The sequence below is a fragment of the Trematomus bernacchii genome, unplaced genomic scaffold, assembly GCF_902827165.1.
Source record: "Trematomus bernacchii unplaced genomic scaffold, fTreBer1.1, whole genome shotgun sequence".
Classification (NCBI taxonomy): domain Eukaryota; kingdom Metazoa; phylum Chordata; class Actinopteri; order Perciformes; family Nototheniidae; genus Trematomus; species Trematomus bernacchii.
This window is the reverse complement of record NW_022987941.1, coordinates 237,866-256,901: the sequence shown is the minus strand read 5'-3', so window position 1 is coordinate 256,901 and position 19,036 is coordinate 237,866. Positions and strand designations below refer to the sequence as shown.

General features: G+C 41.8%; 1 protein-coding gene across 1 annotated transcript in view; it reads right to left on the bottom strand.

Annotated features, from left to right (window-relative positions):
* Positions 1–18,197, bottom strand: part of cunh8orf34 (chromosome unknown C8orf34 homolog) — a 68,104-nt gene extending 49,907 nt beyond the window's left edge. The window contains 1 exon segment of the mRNA XM_034115538.1: positions 17,963–18,197. Within this exon segment, the coding sequence (XP_033971429.1) occupies positions 17,963–18,031 (69 nt within the window). The 5' untranslated portion in view covers positions 18,032–18,197.
* Between the last annotated feature and the right edge of the window lie 839 nt (positions 18,198–19,036).

The window sequence follows — 19,036 nt, the reverse complement described above, 5'->3', positions numbered from 1 at the left end:
AACTCTTTACCCTCACCTTCACCGTCCACAATAACATCATAACAAGAGACGTATATATATATATAAAGGTGCATGCATTATATAAGTCACATTCCCAGCAGAACAAGGAGACATTCCACTCTCTATGCTAATCAGCTGCTTTAAACAAAAGGAGCTTCGACTGGAGATCAGGTTTTGACAGGACAGGAGTACGATGTTAGCTCCATTCGGGGGAAACATGTCAATATATACGAGTAGACTGTAATGCAAAGTGACTTACAGAAGGAACACTGTTGGATATGTTTGTATGCATGATGGCAGGGGTCCCTCCGGTCTTCGCCTTTAAAATGTCAGTGAAAGAGAGACGTACCAGAGAGGGGAATACTTCAAAAGTCCACAAAGAGACGCAAAACTGCTGTGAAGGAGCAAAATGACCACAAAACCACTACAACAAGACTACAAGGAGACACAACACCACTACAACAAGACTACAAGGAGACACAACACCACTACAACAAGACTACAAGGAGACACAACACCACTACAACAAGACTACAAGGAGACACAACACAACTACAACAAGACTACAAGGAGACACAACACCACTACAACAAGACTACAAGGAGACACACAACCACTACAACAAGACTACAAGGAGACACAACACAACTACAACAAGACTACAAGGAGACACACAACCACTACAACAAGACTACAAGGAGACACAAAACCACTACAAGACTACAAGGAGACACAAAACCACTACAAGACTACAAGGAGACACACAACCACTACAAGACTACAAGGAGACACACAACCACTACAACAAGACTACAAGGAGACACAACACAACTACAACAAGACTACAAGGAGACACACAACAACTACAAGCAACACACTAAGGAAGGAAGCAACACACTAAGGAAGCAACACACTAAGGAAGCAACACACTAAGGAAGCATCACACTAAGGAAGCAACACACTAAGGAAGCATCACACTAAGGAAGCATCACACTAAGGAAAGAAGCAACACACTAAGGAAGCAACACACTAAGGAAGCATCACACTAAGGAAAGAAGCAACACACTAAGGAAGCAACACACTAAGGAAGCAACACACTAAGGAAGCAACACACTAAGAGCAATCATCACACTAAGGAAGCAACACACTAAGGAAGCAACACACTAAGGAAGCAACACACTAAGGAAGCATCACACTAAGGAAGCAACACACTAATGAAGCATCACCCTAAGGAAGCATCACACTAAGGAAAGAAGCAACACACTAAGGAATCAACACACTAAGGAAGCAACACACTAAGAAGCAAACACTAAGGAAGGAAGCAACACACTAAGGAAGCATCACACTAAGGAAGCAACACACTAAGGAAGGAAGCAACACACTAAGGAAGGAAGCAACACACTAAGGAAGCAACACACTAAGGAAGCAACACACTAAGGAAGCATCACACTAAGGAAGGAAGCACACACTAAGGAAGCAACACACTAAGGAAGCAACACACTAACGAAGGAAGCAACACACTAAGGAAGCACACACTAAGGAAGCATCACACTAAGGAAGCATCACACTAAGGAAGCACACACTAAGGAAGCAACACACTAAGGCAAGGAAGAAGCACACCTAAGGAAGCAACACACTAAGGAAGCAACACACTAAGGAAGCAACACACAAGGAACACACACGTAAGGAAGCAACACACTAAGGAAGCATCACACTAAAGGAAAGCCACACTAAGGAAGATCACACTAAGGAAGCGACACACTAAGGAAAGCAACACACTAAGGAAGCAACACACTAAGGAAGCAACACACTGAGGAAGCATCACACTAAGGAAGCAACACACTAAGGAAGCAACACACTAAGGAAGGAAGCAACAAACTAAGGAAGCATCACACTAAGGAAGCAACACACAAAGGAAGCAACACACTAAGGAAGGAAGCAACAAACTAAGGAAGCATCACACTAAGGAAGCAACACACTAAGGAAAGAAGCAACACACTAAGGAAGCAACACACTAAGGAAGCAACACACTAAGGAAGCAACACACTAAGGAAGCATCACACTAAGGAAGCAACACACTAAGGAAGCAACACACTAAGGAAGGAAGCAACACACTAAGGAAGCAACACACTAAGGAAGGAAGCAACACACTAAGGAAGGAAGCAACACACTAAGGAAGCAACACACTAAGGAAGCAACACACTAAGGAAGCAACACACTAAGGAAGCAACACACTAAGGAAGCAACACACTAAGGAAGGAAGCAACACACTAAGGAAGCATCACACTAAGGAAGCATCACACTAAGGAAGGAAGCATCACACTAAGGAAGCATCACACTAAGGAAGCAACACACTAAGGAAGCAACACACTAAGGAAGGAAGCAACACACTAAGGAAGCAACACACTAAGGAAGCATCACACTAAGGAAGGAAGCATCACACTAAGGAAGCAACACACTAAGGAAGCAACACACTAAGGAAGGAAGCAACACACTAAGGAAGCAACACACTAAGGAAGCAACACACTAAGGAAGCAACACACTAAGGAAGCAACACACTAAGGAAGGAAGCAACACACTAAGGAAGCAACACACTAAGGAAGCAACACTAAGGAAGCAACACACTAAGGAAGCAACACACCAAGGAAGCAACACACTAAGGAAGCATCGCACTAAGGAAGCAACGCACCAAGGAAGCAACACACCAAGGAAGCAACACACTAAGGAAGCAACACACAAAGGAAGCATCACACTAAGGAAGCAACACCCACTAGGAAGCAACACACTAAGGAAGCATCACACTAAGGAAGCAACACACTAAGGAAGCAACACACTAAGGAAGCATCACACTAAGGAAGCAACACACCAAGGAAGCAACACACTAAGGAAGCATCACACTAAGGAAGCAACACACTAAGGAAGGAAGCAACACACTAAGGAAGCAACACACTAAGGAAGCATCACACTAAGGAAGGAAGCAACACACCAAGGAAGCAACACACTAAGGAAGCATCACACTAAGGAAGCAACACACTAAGGAAGCATCACACTAAGGAAGCAACACACCAAGGAAGCAACACACTAAGGAAGCATCACACTAAGGAAGCAACACACTAAGGAAGCAACACACTAAGGAAGCATCACACTAAGGAAGCAACACACCAAGGAAGCAACACACTAAGGAAGCATCACACTAAGGAAGCAACACACTAAGGAAGGAAGCATCACACTAAGGAAGCAACACACTAAGGAAGCATCACACTAAGGAAGGAAGCAACACACTAAGGAAGCAACACACTAAGGAAGCAACACACTAAGGAAGCAACACACTAAGGAAGCATCACACTAAGGAAGCAACACACTAAGGAAGCAACACACTAAGGAAGCAACACACTAAGGAAGCATCACACTAAGGAAGCAACACACCAAGGAAGCAACACACTAAGGAAGCAACACACTAAGGAAGCAACACACTAAGGAAGCATCACACTAAGGAAGGAAGCACACACCAAGGAAGCAACACACTAAGGAAGCAACACACTAAGGAAGCAACACACTAAGGAAGCAACCACTAAGGAAGCAACACACTAAGGAAGCATCACACTAAGGAAGCAACAACACTAAGGAAGCCAACACACTAAGGAGGAAGCAACACACTAAGGAAGCAACACACTAAGGAAGCAACACACTAAGGAAGCAACACACTAAGGAAGCAACACACTAAGGAAGCAACACACTAAGGAAGGAAGCAACACACTAAGGAAGCAACACACTAAGGAAGCAACATACCTGAATTCGGAAGCAACACACTAAGGAAGCATCACACTAAGGAAGCAACACACTAAGGAAGGAAGCAACACACTAAGGAAGCAACACACTAAGGAAGCAAGACACTAAGGAAGCAACACACTAAGGAAGCAACACACTAAGGAAGCAACACACTAAGGAAGGAAGCAACACACTAAGGGAAGCAACACACTAAGGAAGCAACACACTAAGGAAGCATCACACTAAGGAAGCCAACACACTAAGGAAGCAACACACGAAGGAAAGCAACACACTAAGGAAGCAACACATTAAGGAAGCAACACACTAAGGAGCAACACACTAAGGAAGCAACACACTAAGGAAGCAACACACTAAGGAAGCATCACACTAAGGAAGCAACACACTTGAGGAAGCAACACACTAAGGAAGCAACACACCAAGGAAGCAACACACTAATGGAAGCAACACACTAAGAAGAAGCCACTAGGAAGCAACACACTAAGGAAGGAAGCAACACACTAAGGAAGCAACACACTAAGGACAACACACTAAGGAAGCACACACTAAGGAAGGAACATCACACTAAGGAAGCATCACACTAAGGAAGCAACACACTAAGGAAGGAAGCATCACACTAAGGAAGCACACACTAAGGAAGCAACACACTAAGGAAGCATCACACTAAGGAAGCATCACACTAAGGAAGCAACACACTAAGGAAGGAAGCATCACACTAAGGAAGCAACACACTAAGGAAGGAAGCAACACACTAAGGAAGCAACACACTAAGGAAGCATCACACTAAGGAAGCAACACACTAAGGAAGGAAGCATCACACTAAGGAAGCATCACACTAAGGAAGCACACACTAAGGAAGAAGCACACTAAGGAAGCAACACACTAAGGAAGGAAGCATCACACTAAGGAAGCATCACACACTAAGGAAGCAACACACTAAGGAAGGAAGCAACACACTAAGGAAGCAACACACTAAGGAGCCACACTAAGAAGGAAGCGACACACTAAGGAAGCATCACACTAAGGAAGCAACACACTAAGGAAGCAACACACTAAGGAAGCAACACACTAAGGAAGCATCACACTAAGGAAGCATCACACTAAGGAAGCGACACACTAAGGAAGCGACACACTAAGGAAGCGACACACTAAGGAAGCATCACACTAAGGAAGCAACACACTAAGGAAGCAACACACTAAGGAAGCAACACACCAAGGAAGCAACACACTAAGGAAGCATCACACTAAGGAAGCAACACACTAAGGAAGCAACACACTAAGGAACATCAACTAAGGAAGCAACACCAAGGAAGGAAGCAACACAAAAAAAACACTAAGGAAGCAACACACTAAGGAAGCAAGACACTAAGGAAGCAACACACTACGGAAGCAACACACTAAGGAAGCAACACACTAAGGAAGGAAGCAACACACAAGGAAGCAACACACTAAGGAAGCAAACACACTAAGGAAGCATCACACTAGGAAGCAACACACTAAGGAAGCAACACACGAAGGAAGCAACACACTAAGGAAGCAACACACTAAGGAAGCAACACACTAAGGAAGGAAGCATCACACTAAGGAAGCAACACACTAAGGAAGCAACACACTAAGGAAGCAACACACTAAGGAAGCAACACACTAAGGAAGCATCACACTAAGGAAGCAACACACTGAGGAAGCAACACACTAAGGAAGCAACACACCAAGGAAGCAACACACTAATGAAGCAACACACTAAGGAAGGAAGCAACACACTAAGGAAGCAACACACTAAGGAAGCAACACACTAGGAAGGAAGCAACACCACTAGGGCAACAAACTAAGGAAGCAACACACTAAGGAAGCAACACACTAAGGAAGGAAGCATCACACTAAGGAAGCATCACACTAAGGAAGCAACACACTAAGGAAGGAAGCATCACACTAAGGAAGCAACACACTAAGGAAGCAACACACTAAGGAAGGAAGCATCACACTAAGGAAGCATCACACTAAGGAAGCAACACACTAAGGAAGGAAGCAACACACTAAGGAAGGAAGCATCACACTAAGGAAGCAACACACTAAGGAAGCAACACACTAAGGAAGCATCACACTAAGGAAGCAACACACTAAGGAAGGAAGCATCACACTAAGGAAGCATCACACTAAGGAAGCAACACACTAAGGAAGGAAGCAACACACTAAGGAAGCAACACACTAAGGAAGGAAGCATCACACTAAGGAAGCATCACACTAAGGAAGCAACACACTAAGGAAGGAAGCATCACACTAAGGAAGCAACACACTAAGGAAGCAACACACTAAGGAAGGAAGCGACACACTAAGGGAAGCATCACACTAAGGAAGCAACACACTAAGGAAGCAACACACTAAGGAAGCATCACACTAAGGAAGCATCACACTAAGGAAGCATCACACTAAGGAAGCGACGCACTAAGGAAGCGACACACTAAGGAAGCGACACACTAAGGAAGCAAACACACTAAGGAAGCAACACACTAAGGAAGCATCACACTAAGGAAGCGACACACTAAGGAAGCAACACACTAAGGAAGCGACACACTAAGGAAGCGACACACTAAGGAAGCATCACACTAAGGAAGCATCACACTAAGGAAGCATCACACTAAGGAAGCGACACACTAAGGAAGCGACACACTAAGGAAGCAACACACTAAGGAAGCATCACACTAAGGAAGCGACACACTAAGGAAGCGACACACTAAGGAAGCGACACACTAAGGCTGAAAACAAAACACAAAGATACAGAAAACTACACAAAGTGCCAAATGACCAAACACTAATAGAAATGAATGCATACTTTCAGCAAAGAGCACAACAAAATAGGAACTAATACAAAAATGACCAAACCACAACAACACAAAACAACAACACAAAACAACAACAAACGGACGCAACATGACTACAGAGGGGGAGGAGGTAACTGACGATCTGTCAGCCGGCCAAAAGACACCGAGTCCTCTGAAAAAGCTGAAGGACAAACCTCCAGGGAGAAAGACGGATACTAACTCCTCAAACTGAGAGACTTTGAAGAGAGGAAGGTCATGTGACTGAAGGACGGAGGATCAGGAAAACAAACCTTCCTCTCAGGGTCAATTCAACAGCTTTGTTAGCATAGTAACAGAGTATTGCTAAAGCTCTGTATAGTTGCAACATCTACAAATACATACAAACAAATAGCTACAAATGTGAACATTAAAGGGGACCTATCATGCAAAATGCACTTTTGTACGTCTTTTCTACATGAATATGTGTCCCCGGTGTTCCAGGGAACTCACCAAGTGTCAGAAAACACAACCCTCTCTATTTTCCCCCATACCCAAATCTCTAAAAAAGGGGCTGCAACGGATCTGATCAAAACTGATCCAGATTTGAACACTGTCAGGACGGTGGTGGAGCTACAGCTATTGGGCCAACTCTCCACCTATCAGGGGAATGTGGGGTTGGGCCACGGCCGGCCATTGCCGCTCGAAAGCACTGGAGACGCTGTAGTACATATGCCAGACCTGTAAGTGGCGCTGTAGTCTGCCAAAAAAGCAGCAAAGAAGACTTCCCGCCCATAGTTACCATGGTTACCCTTCTGTTTATTCTCCGCTGTGGCTTTCTTTCTCCCTCCCCGAGGCAAGCGTTTGCTCCCGCTGCTTTAATTCAATGCAATCCCTCCCCGTCGAGGCAAGCACTGTAATTCTCTCCGGTTAGTCCACCAGCAGATGACAAACACCCACCTCTCCGCCTCTTCCAAGGAACGAGGGGACCGTGCGGCAGAGTTTCAGTTTCAGTTTGTCTCGCCGGTCAAGATGTCCGTTAAAGTTTAAATCTTCCGGACAAAATTAGAAAAGTGCCGGTCAAAGGTCTTCTTTGTTATTTATTGAGCTTTAAAACAAATTAATAACGACTCTATATAATAAAACACGGGAGGACGGAGATCTCTTTTTCTCCCCCTCTTCTGACAGCCCAGCAGCCTGATCAGAGCACGTCTCCCCCTCTCCTGCAGGGGGGCGTGGTCAGCAGAATCAGACCCGTAGACAAGCAAACAGCACATAGAGCGAAATGAGGCATGGCTAAAATGCATGATCTGTTTGGTATTTTGAAACAGAACGTATAAATATACCTTATATAGGTATGGCCCTACAATATATCATTTAAATATAGCATGATAGGTTTCCTTTAAGCAAGACATTTTTTTTTACAAGGAACACAGATTCATTTAATTCATAGAAGACATTAATACAAAACCAAATATGATATAAGATATTTAAGATGTGAGATGTGAGCAGGTCAGTCTATCAAAACTCTGAACACCTCTCTTTCTGTGAAGGTTAAATTTGACGTGTGTTGTGGGAATCAGAGGTTAGATCTAACTTTCTGAACAACCTATAATACTACTTGTATCAGCACCTGGTAATACTCTTAAAAAGAGACAAGAAATGTAGTTAAAACTACTTTTCTGTAAAGTTTTAAGGACTCTTTAAAGTAGAGACACTACATACTGATATACACCTGAACATCAGCAGGAGAGGACTCTTTAAAGTAGAGACACTACATACTGATATACACCTGAACATCAGCAGGAGAGGACTCTTTAAAGTAGAGACACTACACACTGATATACACCTGAACATCAGCAGGAGAGGACTCTTTAAAGTAGAGACACTACATACTGATATACACCTGAACATCAGCAGGAGAGGACTCTTTAAAGTAGAGACACTACATACTGATATACACCTGAACATCAGCAGGAGAGGACTCTTTAAAGTAGAGACACTACATACTGATATACACCTGAACATCAGCAGGAGAGGACTCTTTAAAGTAGAGACACTACATAACTGATTATACAGCCTGAACATCAGCAGGATAGGGACTCTTTAAAGTAGAGACACTACCATAGCTGATATACCACGGAACCTTAACTCAGGCAGGGAGAGACTCTTTAAATGTAGAGACCACTACATACTGATATACACTGAACAATCAGGCAGGAGAGGACTCTTTAAAGTAGAGACACTACACATCTGATATACACCTGAAACATCAGCAGGAGGAGGACTCTTTAAAGTAGAGGACACTACATAACTTGATATACACCTGAACAATCAGCAGGGAGAGGGACTCTTTAAAGTAGGAGGACAATACTACATCCTGATTAACACCTGAAACATTCAGCAGGAGAGGACTCCTTTAAAGTAGAGCACACTACACCTACTGATATACACCGTGAACATCAGCAGGAGGGTAGGACTCTTTAAAGTAGAGACCCTACATACTGATATACCCCTGAAAACATTCAGCAGGAGAGGACCTCTTTAAAGTAGAGACAACTACATACTGATATACACCTGAACATCAGCAGGAGAGGACTCTTTAAAGTAGAGACACTACATCCTGATATACACCTGAACATCAGCAGGAGAGGACTTCTTTAAAGTAGAGACACTACATACTGATATACACCTGAACATCAGCAGGAGAGGACTCTTTAAAGAGACACTACATACTGATATACACCTGAACATCAGCAGGAGAGGACTCTTTAAAGTAGAGACACTACATACTGATATACACCTGAACATCAGCAGGAGAGGACTCTTTAAAGTAGAGACACTACATACTGATATACACCTGAACATCAGCAGGAGGACTCTTTAAAGTAGAGACACTACATACTGATATACACCTGAACATCAGCAGATAGGACTCTTTAAAGTAGAGACACTACACTGATATACACCTGAACATCAGCAGGAGAGACTCTTTAAAGTAGAGACACTACATACTGATATACACCTGAACATCAGCAGGAGAGGACTCTTTAAAGTAGAGACACTACATACTGATATACACCTGAACATCAGCAGGAGAGGACTCTTTAAAGTAGAGACACTACATACTGATATACACCTGAACATCAGCAGGAGAGGACTCTTTAAAGTAGAGACACTACATACTGATATACACCTGAACATCAGCAGAGAGGACTCTTTAAAGTAGAGACACTACATACTGATATACACCTGAACATCAGCAGGAGAGGACTCTTTAAAGTAGAGACACTACATACTGATATACACCTGAACATCAGCAGGAGAGGACTCTTTAAAGTAGAGACACTACATACTGATATACACCTGAACATCAGCAGGAGAGGACTCTTTAAAGTAGAGACACTACATACTGATATACACCTGAACATCAGCAGGAGAGGACTCTTTAAAGTAGAGACACTACATCTGATATACACCTGAACATCAGCAGGAGAGGACTCTTTAAAGTAGAGACACTACATACTGATATACACCTGAACATCAGCAGGAGAGGACTCTTTAAAGTAGAGACACTACATACTGATATACACCTGAACATCAGCAGAGAGGACTCTTTAAAGTAGAGACACTACATACTGATATACACCTGAACATCAGCAGGAGAGGACTCTTTAAAGTAGAGACACTACATACTGATATACACCTTTAAAGAGACTTTTGATATGAAGCAAAAGCAAAAGACACACAATAAGAATGTTGAGTGTCAACAACAGATATATTTCCTTGCACGTATCCAGTGTAATCAGTAGCACAGGTAGGAAAACATGGCATCCCAACAGGTGTGTTTTCTAGTCACACGAGAGGTGCATGAGCAGTACAACTGGAGATATTGACAGAGCATGATCTCTGTGGTGCTGCTTTGTTCTTTTCCTTTTGTAAACCTGCTGAAATTCAAGCTCAGCTCTTGCACGCACCTTGGGAATATTGAGCTACAAGTTCTATATAATATACTGATACTAGAATACTGTGTGTGCAATATACTGCATGAGGGAGGCAATATCAAATCAAATCAAGGTTTATTTATAAAGCACATTTAAAAGCGATTTTTGGTCGGGCCAAAGTGCTGTACATGTAATAACTACAATCACATAAAAACACATTTCTATACTTCTATAATATACTCAGAGGTGGGAAGTATTGGAGTACAAATACTTCTTTACTGTACTTAAGTACATTTTTCTGGTATCAGTACTTTACTCCACTTATTTTCTGAAGACTTTTTACTTTGACTTCTTAAATTTTCAACCCAAATACCTGTACTTTCTACTTCTTACATGTTGAACACAAATACCTGTACTTTCTACTTCTTACATGTTGAACACAAATACCTGTACTTTCTACTTCTTACATGTTGAACACAAATACCTGTACTTTCTACTTCTTACATGTTGAACACAAATACCTGTACTTTCTACTTCTTACATGTTGAACACAAATACCTGTACTTTCTACTTCTTACATTTTGAACCCAAATACCTGTACTTTCTACTTCTTACATGTTGAACACAAATACCTGTACTTTCTACTTCTTACATGTTGAACACAAATACCTGTACTTTCTACTTCTTACATGTTGAACTCAAATACCTGTACTTTCTACTTCTTACATGTTGAACACAAATACCTGTACTTTCTACTTCTTACATGTTGAACTCAAATACCTGTACTTTCTACTTCTTACATTTTGAACCCAAATACCTGTACTTTCTACTTCTTACATGTTGAACCCAAATACCTGTACTTTCTACTTCTTACATTTTCCAAACAGGCTGGTTCCTTTAGTTTGAATGTGTGTTTGGTGGCGTGATCATTATTATTTAGAGTCATTGCGTGCCTATTGACAAATATGACATGTCAAATATGACATGTGGGGTACCTCAAGGCTCCATCTTGGGGCCTCTTCTCTTTAACATCTACATGCTACCACTGGCTCAGATAATGAAAAACAACAAAATAAGTTACCATAGCTATGCGGATGACACACAAATTTACGTAACAATTTCACCAGGAGATTATGCTCCAATTCAAACACTGAGTAAGTGCATTGAACAAATCAATGACTGGATGTGTCAGAACTTTCTCCAATTAAACAAAGATAAAACTGAGGTAATGGTTTTTGGAGCCAAGGCAGAACGTATAAAAGTTAGCGCTGAGCTTCAGTCTGCAATGTTCAAAACAACAGATAAAGCCAGAAATCTAGGTGTAGTCATGGACTCTGACCTGAGTTTCAACAGTCACATTAAAACAGTTACTAAATCAGCCTACTATCACCTAAAGAACATATCTAGGATTAAAGGACTAATGTCACAGCAGGATTTGGAAAAACTTGTCCATGGCTTTTATCTTCAGTAGACTCGACTACTGCAATGGTGTCTTCACAGGCCTCACTAAAACATCTATTAGAAAGCTGCAGCTGATTCAGAACGCCGCTGCTCGAGTCCTCACTAACACTAAGAAAGTGGATCACATCACTCCTGTTCTGAAGTCTTTACACTGGCTTCCTGTGTGTCAAAGAATAGATTTCAAAATATTGCTGCTGGTTTATAAAGCTTTGAATGGTTTAGGCCCAAAATACATGTCTGACCTACTGCTAAATTATGAACCATCCAGAACCCTCAGGTCTTCAGGGACTGGTCAGCTTTCTGTCCCCAGAGTCAGAACTAAACATGGTAAAGCAGCATTCAGTTATTATGCTCCGAATATCTGGAACAAACTCCCAGAAACCTGCAGGTCCGCTGCAACTCTTACTACTTTTAAATCCAGGCTGAAGACTTTTCTTTTGCCGCTGCTTTTAATTGAACTATTCACATCTTAAACTGCACTGTAACTTTTAACTTTTATCCATGTATTTTTTCTTTTAATGTTTATTTTATTATCTTTCCTTTTTAATGACTGATTTTAAATGCCATTTTTAAAATGTCTTCCATTTTTGTAAAGCACTTTGAATTACCTTGTGTTGAAAGGTGCTATATAAATAAACTTGCCTTGCCTTGCCTTGCCTTGCCTTGCCTATTGATTTGAACACGATCCGTGTATCCATCATTTCCTGGTCTTCTCTAAAGAAGAGGGACCAATGAAAACGTTGTCATGTTGCCGTTGTTCAGCATGGAAACATTCATTAGCTAACAATGACATTATTGTTCTATTAATATAAAGGGAGGTCAGGTACTCTTTAAAACAGCTGCTAGTTATGGGTACTTTTTACTGAAGTACATTTCAAAGCCTCTTTACTTTGACTTGAGTAAAGAAGTTTAGTCAGTACTTCTACTTTGACCAGAGTATTTTTAAACACGAGTATCTGTACTTCTACTTGAGTAAAGGATGTGTGTACTTTTGCCATCTCTGAATATACTGATACTACTGTGTGCAATATACTGCATGCATTTGCATCACATGTTCCTCTGCGTCTCCTGAACGATACTCAGACTCTCTGGGAATGCGTGTCCTTGTATTAAAACATTAAAATGCAGAAACATCTCCTCCACCCCCCAGGAGTCTCCCTGTCCCTCAGACGTCTGATTTACCTCCTGTTTGCCAGAGGAACGAGGGAATGCAGGGTCACATGCGGAGAAAGGTCGTTATCGGAGGAAGAGAGGAGAGTGACGTGATGTTTGTGGAGGCAAGTCTCAAGAGAAACTGATCAATGATTCATGGACAAAGTTTGTCTTTTGTTATATTTAATAAAGTAATAAAGAAAGTCAATATACAAGTGAAATGGATCTGAATGCAGGATCAGAGCAGCTTCATCCTCAGAGGATAACATGGCCTGAACACAGCTAACAGAAACACTATATAGTAGAGAGAATATCCAACTGGTCCCCCCTTACATTCTCTTAGGCATCATCTAACACCCCATCATCAAACCATTAAACCCCCTCGTCCTTAACCATTTGTAAATCCACCTCTCACTTCCTTTACCCTTCCTGAAATGTAAATCCTTAACATCTGTCTCTGTTAAACACATACAAGACTACAAATACAATTTGACAGAGTAAAAGGCAATCAGAGTATATGTTTGAAATGATGATACGATCATTTGACTCATCAGAGGAGAAGCTGTATGCCCACTGATACTCACAGGAAATAGATCCCCTCCCTCATCCTGCAGCTTCGCCTCAAGTCCATTTCCATCATTGCTTACATATTTAAACAGAATAAGAAATATGGCGAGTGTCATTTCTCTGCATGAGTAAAAAGGGGACTGAATATTGATGTTTCGACTACATTTAGGTTTCTTTCAGACCAGAAATGCTTAATATTATATGTTGAAAAGCATGCAGACATGTTTTATAGTGGGTAACACTACTCTACTATGGGTCATATTTAGCTTAACATGGATTTAACACCTTCAAAAGTAAAACAATCCACTCTTTCATTGAAGAGATCTGGATAATGCTGTAACTTCTAGCTCTCAGGTCGACCAATCAGAGTCCAAAGAGCTTTTTGAACATTAAAGCATGGAAACATGTCACAGTAGAGACACTACATACTGATATCACAATACAAACGTCTTTTTAAAACACAAATGATCTCTAATCTTATGCTATCAGCCCTGAGAAGCAGGTCATTATCTGTTAGTGGTGTTTGCTTTAAACAAATCCATATTGTGCATGATTACAAATTCATGAATGCAGAAATAACGTGCAGGAAGTCAGAGAACAACTGCTGCAGGGGAAGAACACTCAAGACCAATCATAGAGTCCGATAAATGACCTCTGAGGGGATCAATATGTCAGACTGTGAGTGTGTGTGGGTGTGTGTTTGGTGTGAGGGTGTGAGTGAGTGAGTGTGTGTGTGAGTGAGTGAGTGTGAGTGTGTGTGAGGTGTGTGTGTGTGTGTGTGTGTGTGTGTGTGAGTGAGTGAGTGAGTGTAGATGCAGCGGACAGACGGGTCTCAGTTGGTTTGGTGTCCTATGCTTACTTTTAAATACAACTTTTGTCCCGTAATTTATGTGTGTGTGTGTGTGTGTGTGTGTGTGTGTGTGTGTGTGTGTGTGTTGTGTGTGTGTGTGTGTGTGTGTGTGTGTGTGTGTGTGTGTGTGTGTGGTGTGTGTGTGTGTGTGTGTGTGTGTGTGTGTGTGTGTGTGTGTGAAGTCATTAAACTTGACGGAGCAGCCTCACTGCACCTGAACGTCTCGGCTGATTGGACGTTCAGCTCCACGGCGTTTTTGATTCCTTCTCATCGATTTTAAATCTGTAACTACTTGGGATCATTCCTCCTGTTGTGTGAGAGGAAGTGTGAGGCTGTTACACTTCTTAACTACAACAGAGAAATACACAAGAAAAAACACGTATTTCTGTATTTTTTAGGGGTGTTTTCTAAAGAAACCATAGATTGTTATCTCTCTCTACTGTTGATCTCTATTCCCTCATATGCTATGCCTGCAGCCTTTACCAATCAGGGATCAATTAAGCACATCTCATCTGATTCCATGACACTGATTATTGAACATGTTATGTATGTTACCCTCTCAGTTTAATGAATCAGATCCAATCATTTATATCAGCAAGTAGTCATGACGGAGCTGAGGCAGAATTATAGATATTATCAGACATATCTTCAAGCTTTTAGGAGACAGTCAGACTTTCAAAATGACTCTTATTATTCCACAAAAACAGTGTAATGTCTTACAATTTGACTTCTTCAGCAATTACAGTTCAATCCAAGGACATTCTTTGATTTAGACTCTCTCATATGATCCATCATCTCCGTGTTGCATCAAATAAATCACAGAAGATATGACTGACGGACGAATAAGAGAGGGTTTTACACCTCAAACTAGTCGCTTTCTACGAGTTTAAATGCGTAAATCCCCTTAATTTATTTCGATCCAGTTACACACACTTTTGCATCAATATGTGCCTCACACGCAGCATCCCTAAGCTTTCTGTAATGGCTGTAATTCCTCCTGCTGCACTGCAGTCATTGGAAAAGAGGTGTTTGCAAAGAAAATCAATTAATCATAAAGTGGCTGACGTGCAATTACTTCAATTATCAAGAAAAAGCTGCTTCTTCTTCAATTTCTGGAGGATTTCTGGAGGACTTGAGACCTCTGCACAGCAACCATTTCATTAGGGGGTTTGGGGAGGGGGTCAATGTGAAGGGGAATCACAGCTGCGTCTCGTCAGAGTAAATGAAAGGGAGGGGATGTTCGAGAGGAATGATGAAGAAATGCATCGATCAGGTGGAGTTTACAGAACAGGAAGTAAAGACAGTCTACATTAGAGAGCAGCTTAGTTCCTGCAGGACACCCAGGTGCTTTGAAGGATGCTGGACTCATCATATTACAGAAATACACCAAGTAAGATGACCTTTAAGAGAGTCATGCTGCTCAGACACATTTGGGTTTTGCTGCTCTCATGGAAACAACCAGAGGGATCATTTATTGTACGTCCTGTGGAGATGACTTCATTTACTGTCCACTCTGTGTCTGTGAGGAACTAGCTCCTTCATTGTTGAGATTAGGTTCAGTTTAAGCCCAAAATCATCCGTTCAGAGCGTCAAATTCTCACTTTTTAGCTGCGTTTGAGCAGTTTATATGCACCATTGTGTCGCTTGCTCTATTTCATTTCCATATTTCTTTATGTCCTAAGTATTTTGTACGTCACAATAATTGAGGAGCATGGGACTTTAGATTTCTATTGCCCAAAAAACGACACTTTAGCTCAAATAAATGTGATAATAAAGCCTTTCAATCTTTCTCAAATCTCACCCGATTGTCCCTGCAGGCTTCCTTACAATCAAGCCACGGCACAGAAAATAAAGGTGGATTTATTGTGCCAACATGTACCATATCATAAGGTATGTAATTCATCTGCAGAAAGTCTGGTTTAATAAGAGACAAACTATTGTATTGGTTTCAGTTTTTGGGCCACGACAAAAGAGGGTAATGTTTAGCCGTTTGCTCCTGAAGTAGTTGTTGATAAATGACGTATAGTCATAAAAAAATAAGAATAAAGGGCTGATCGGTCCAAGAGTGAGCCAGATCATCGAGTGATAAACACCGACATTTCTTTACTTTGCTTTGTATTTTGAAATAGATTTCTGTCATCTCCCCAGACTCACGTTTGAGTTGCAAATCCCTCCTTTCAGTAAACGCACCCAGCAGAACATCTGTATCATTACTTCTGCTGCCAACCCTCTGGATCAGATAGAAAAGGGAAATGACAGATCCCTCTGCTCCTGAGAGAGAGGCTTGTTCCTGCACAGCTCGGTGCACATGGATGACTTCTTCTCCGGGACAACAACGAGACGGCCAGAAGCTTTTCAAGCGTTTCAACAAGAGGTGGAAGAAACTCCAGATATCCTCTCATTCAGAGGGGGAACACACACCCATTCTGAAACTCACTGGGACAGCTCGTGTGTTTGTTGGTGTGAATAACACCTCTGCTGGGTGTGTAAAGGACACACAGCAGGACGAGGGAATATATCAAAGCTGTGGTCTTTGCTTTTATCAGCTCCAGTTGTCACATAAAGGCGACACCATGTAATTGTGCACAGAGGAAACACAAAGTGATGCACAGAGGGGGGGGGGGGGGGTGGGGGGGGGCAGGTGGAGCGGGGAGATGGAAAAACAAACACAGAAAACACACACACACACACATCTCACATTAACATGCAGCCCGTGTGCTGCTGCTACAAAGTGACATGTCAGCATTCTGTGAAACACACATCATGCCATAAAACACACTGCATGTCATCCTACTCCTGCATTTCATGGACATAGAGAAAAAAACTGCTTTTTGTTGTACAAGATGTAAGCAGATGCATGTCTCCTCTCTCCATCCCTCCCTCACACCTGTGTGCCAACAACAGGAGATCCAGCAGCAAACAAAAGGATGAAGTCATGCTGAGAATCACCCCGGGATGCACACACACACACATCTCTGACTGACACACACACACACACACACACATCTCTGACTGACACACACACATCTCTGACTGACACACACACATCTCTGACTGACACACACACACACACATCTCTGACTGACACACACACATCTCTGACTGACACACAGACATCCCCGAGTGACACGCACACACACGCACTGACAGGCAGTTAGAGGCTCGTTAAACACATCCCGATTACAACTGCCTCTATAACTTCCCTCAGAGTATCCCGTCCTGCAGAATCCTCCCTAAACGTGCAGAATGCTGCATGGACATGTGCATCATTCATCCTGCTGAGTTCCTGCACTACATGATCTCACATTAACGACACCAGAGTGCACCAGCAGAGGATTTAAAACAGAGTAAAGAGGGAGTGGACACCGTGCGTGTCTCTCTTCATGTCTCCTAAACTTGGCACTCACCTCAAACAGCCGTCCGATTTTGTTCTTCTCCAGATAGGACTGGATCCGGGACTGTTGCGGAGACGCCATGAGGAAAACTGACTGTGGAGTTTTTTTTTTTTATCGGGATGAGATCATGAGGGGATGAAATGTGCCATATGTCCCCAAAAGACGTCCTGCAGAGAGAGGGTGTGCAGGCGGAGGATCATCACCATCCCCCCCCTCTGTGGAGCTCAGTGACGGAGGAACAGACCCTCCTCTCCGGCTACAGCAGAGCCTTTTCTCCGGTTCCTGATCTTGGTCCACCTGACCGACAGCCAGCTGCGCAACAGCAGGTGCGCAGAGGCATTCTGCTAATTACCGGAAGATCAACTGGTTTGTTTTGTGCTAAATCTTGGACTATGGAAGTCCATTACCCCATAATTACAGATAGAAAAGTGATATCATGACATAAAAAATCAATAACTGAGTTTAATGTTGGAAATAGTGACTAATGAGCCATTATCATGTGATTTAGAGACTAAATTATTAAATAAAGTCATAATTATGGGCTAAAAAGTCAATATTATGAGGTACGTAGAAAGTCCAAATGATTAGATAAAAGTCACAATAATGACAAAAACAAATCATAATAAGATAAAGTCTTAAATATGAAATAAAAAGTCTAATTGATGAGATAAAACTCAATATATTGAGTAATTCTAGTCACATGTGTACATTTTAACGAGGAAATATAATATATTCAACACTTTGAACTCCTATAACCAATGTGATATGAAATGTGTAAAACTCAATAAAAAGTCATTTCTTGATATCAAAGTTTTGTAATACATTATAACAACGGGTTAGTGGCGTATAAAAAGGTCATTTCAAGTCTTCATACATGTTATAACTTCTCATATAAATGACAGCGTGTTAACTCGAGCTTATTGATTTAATACCACCTGTTTGTTTGTTTGTTTGCATAGTAGTGATCGAGGCGTCCAATAAGAAGTAACAGAGACACTTAATCCTGATTTCTGTCCATATAGAAAAACAGAATATCTCTCAAACCTGATTCATGGTAATACTGATAAACATCTGCAGCTGTAAAAC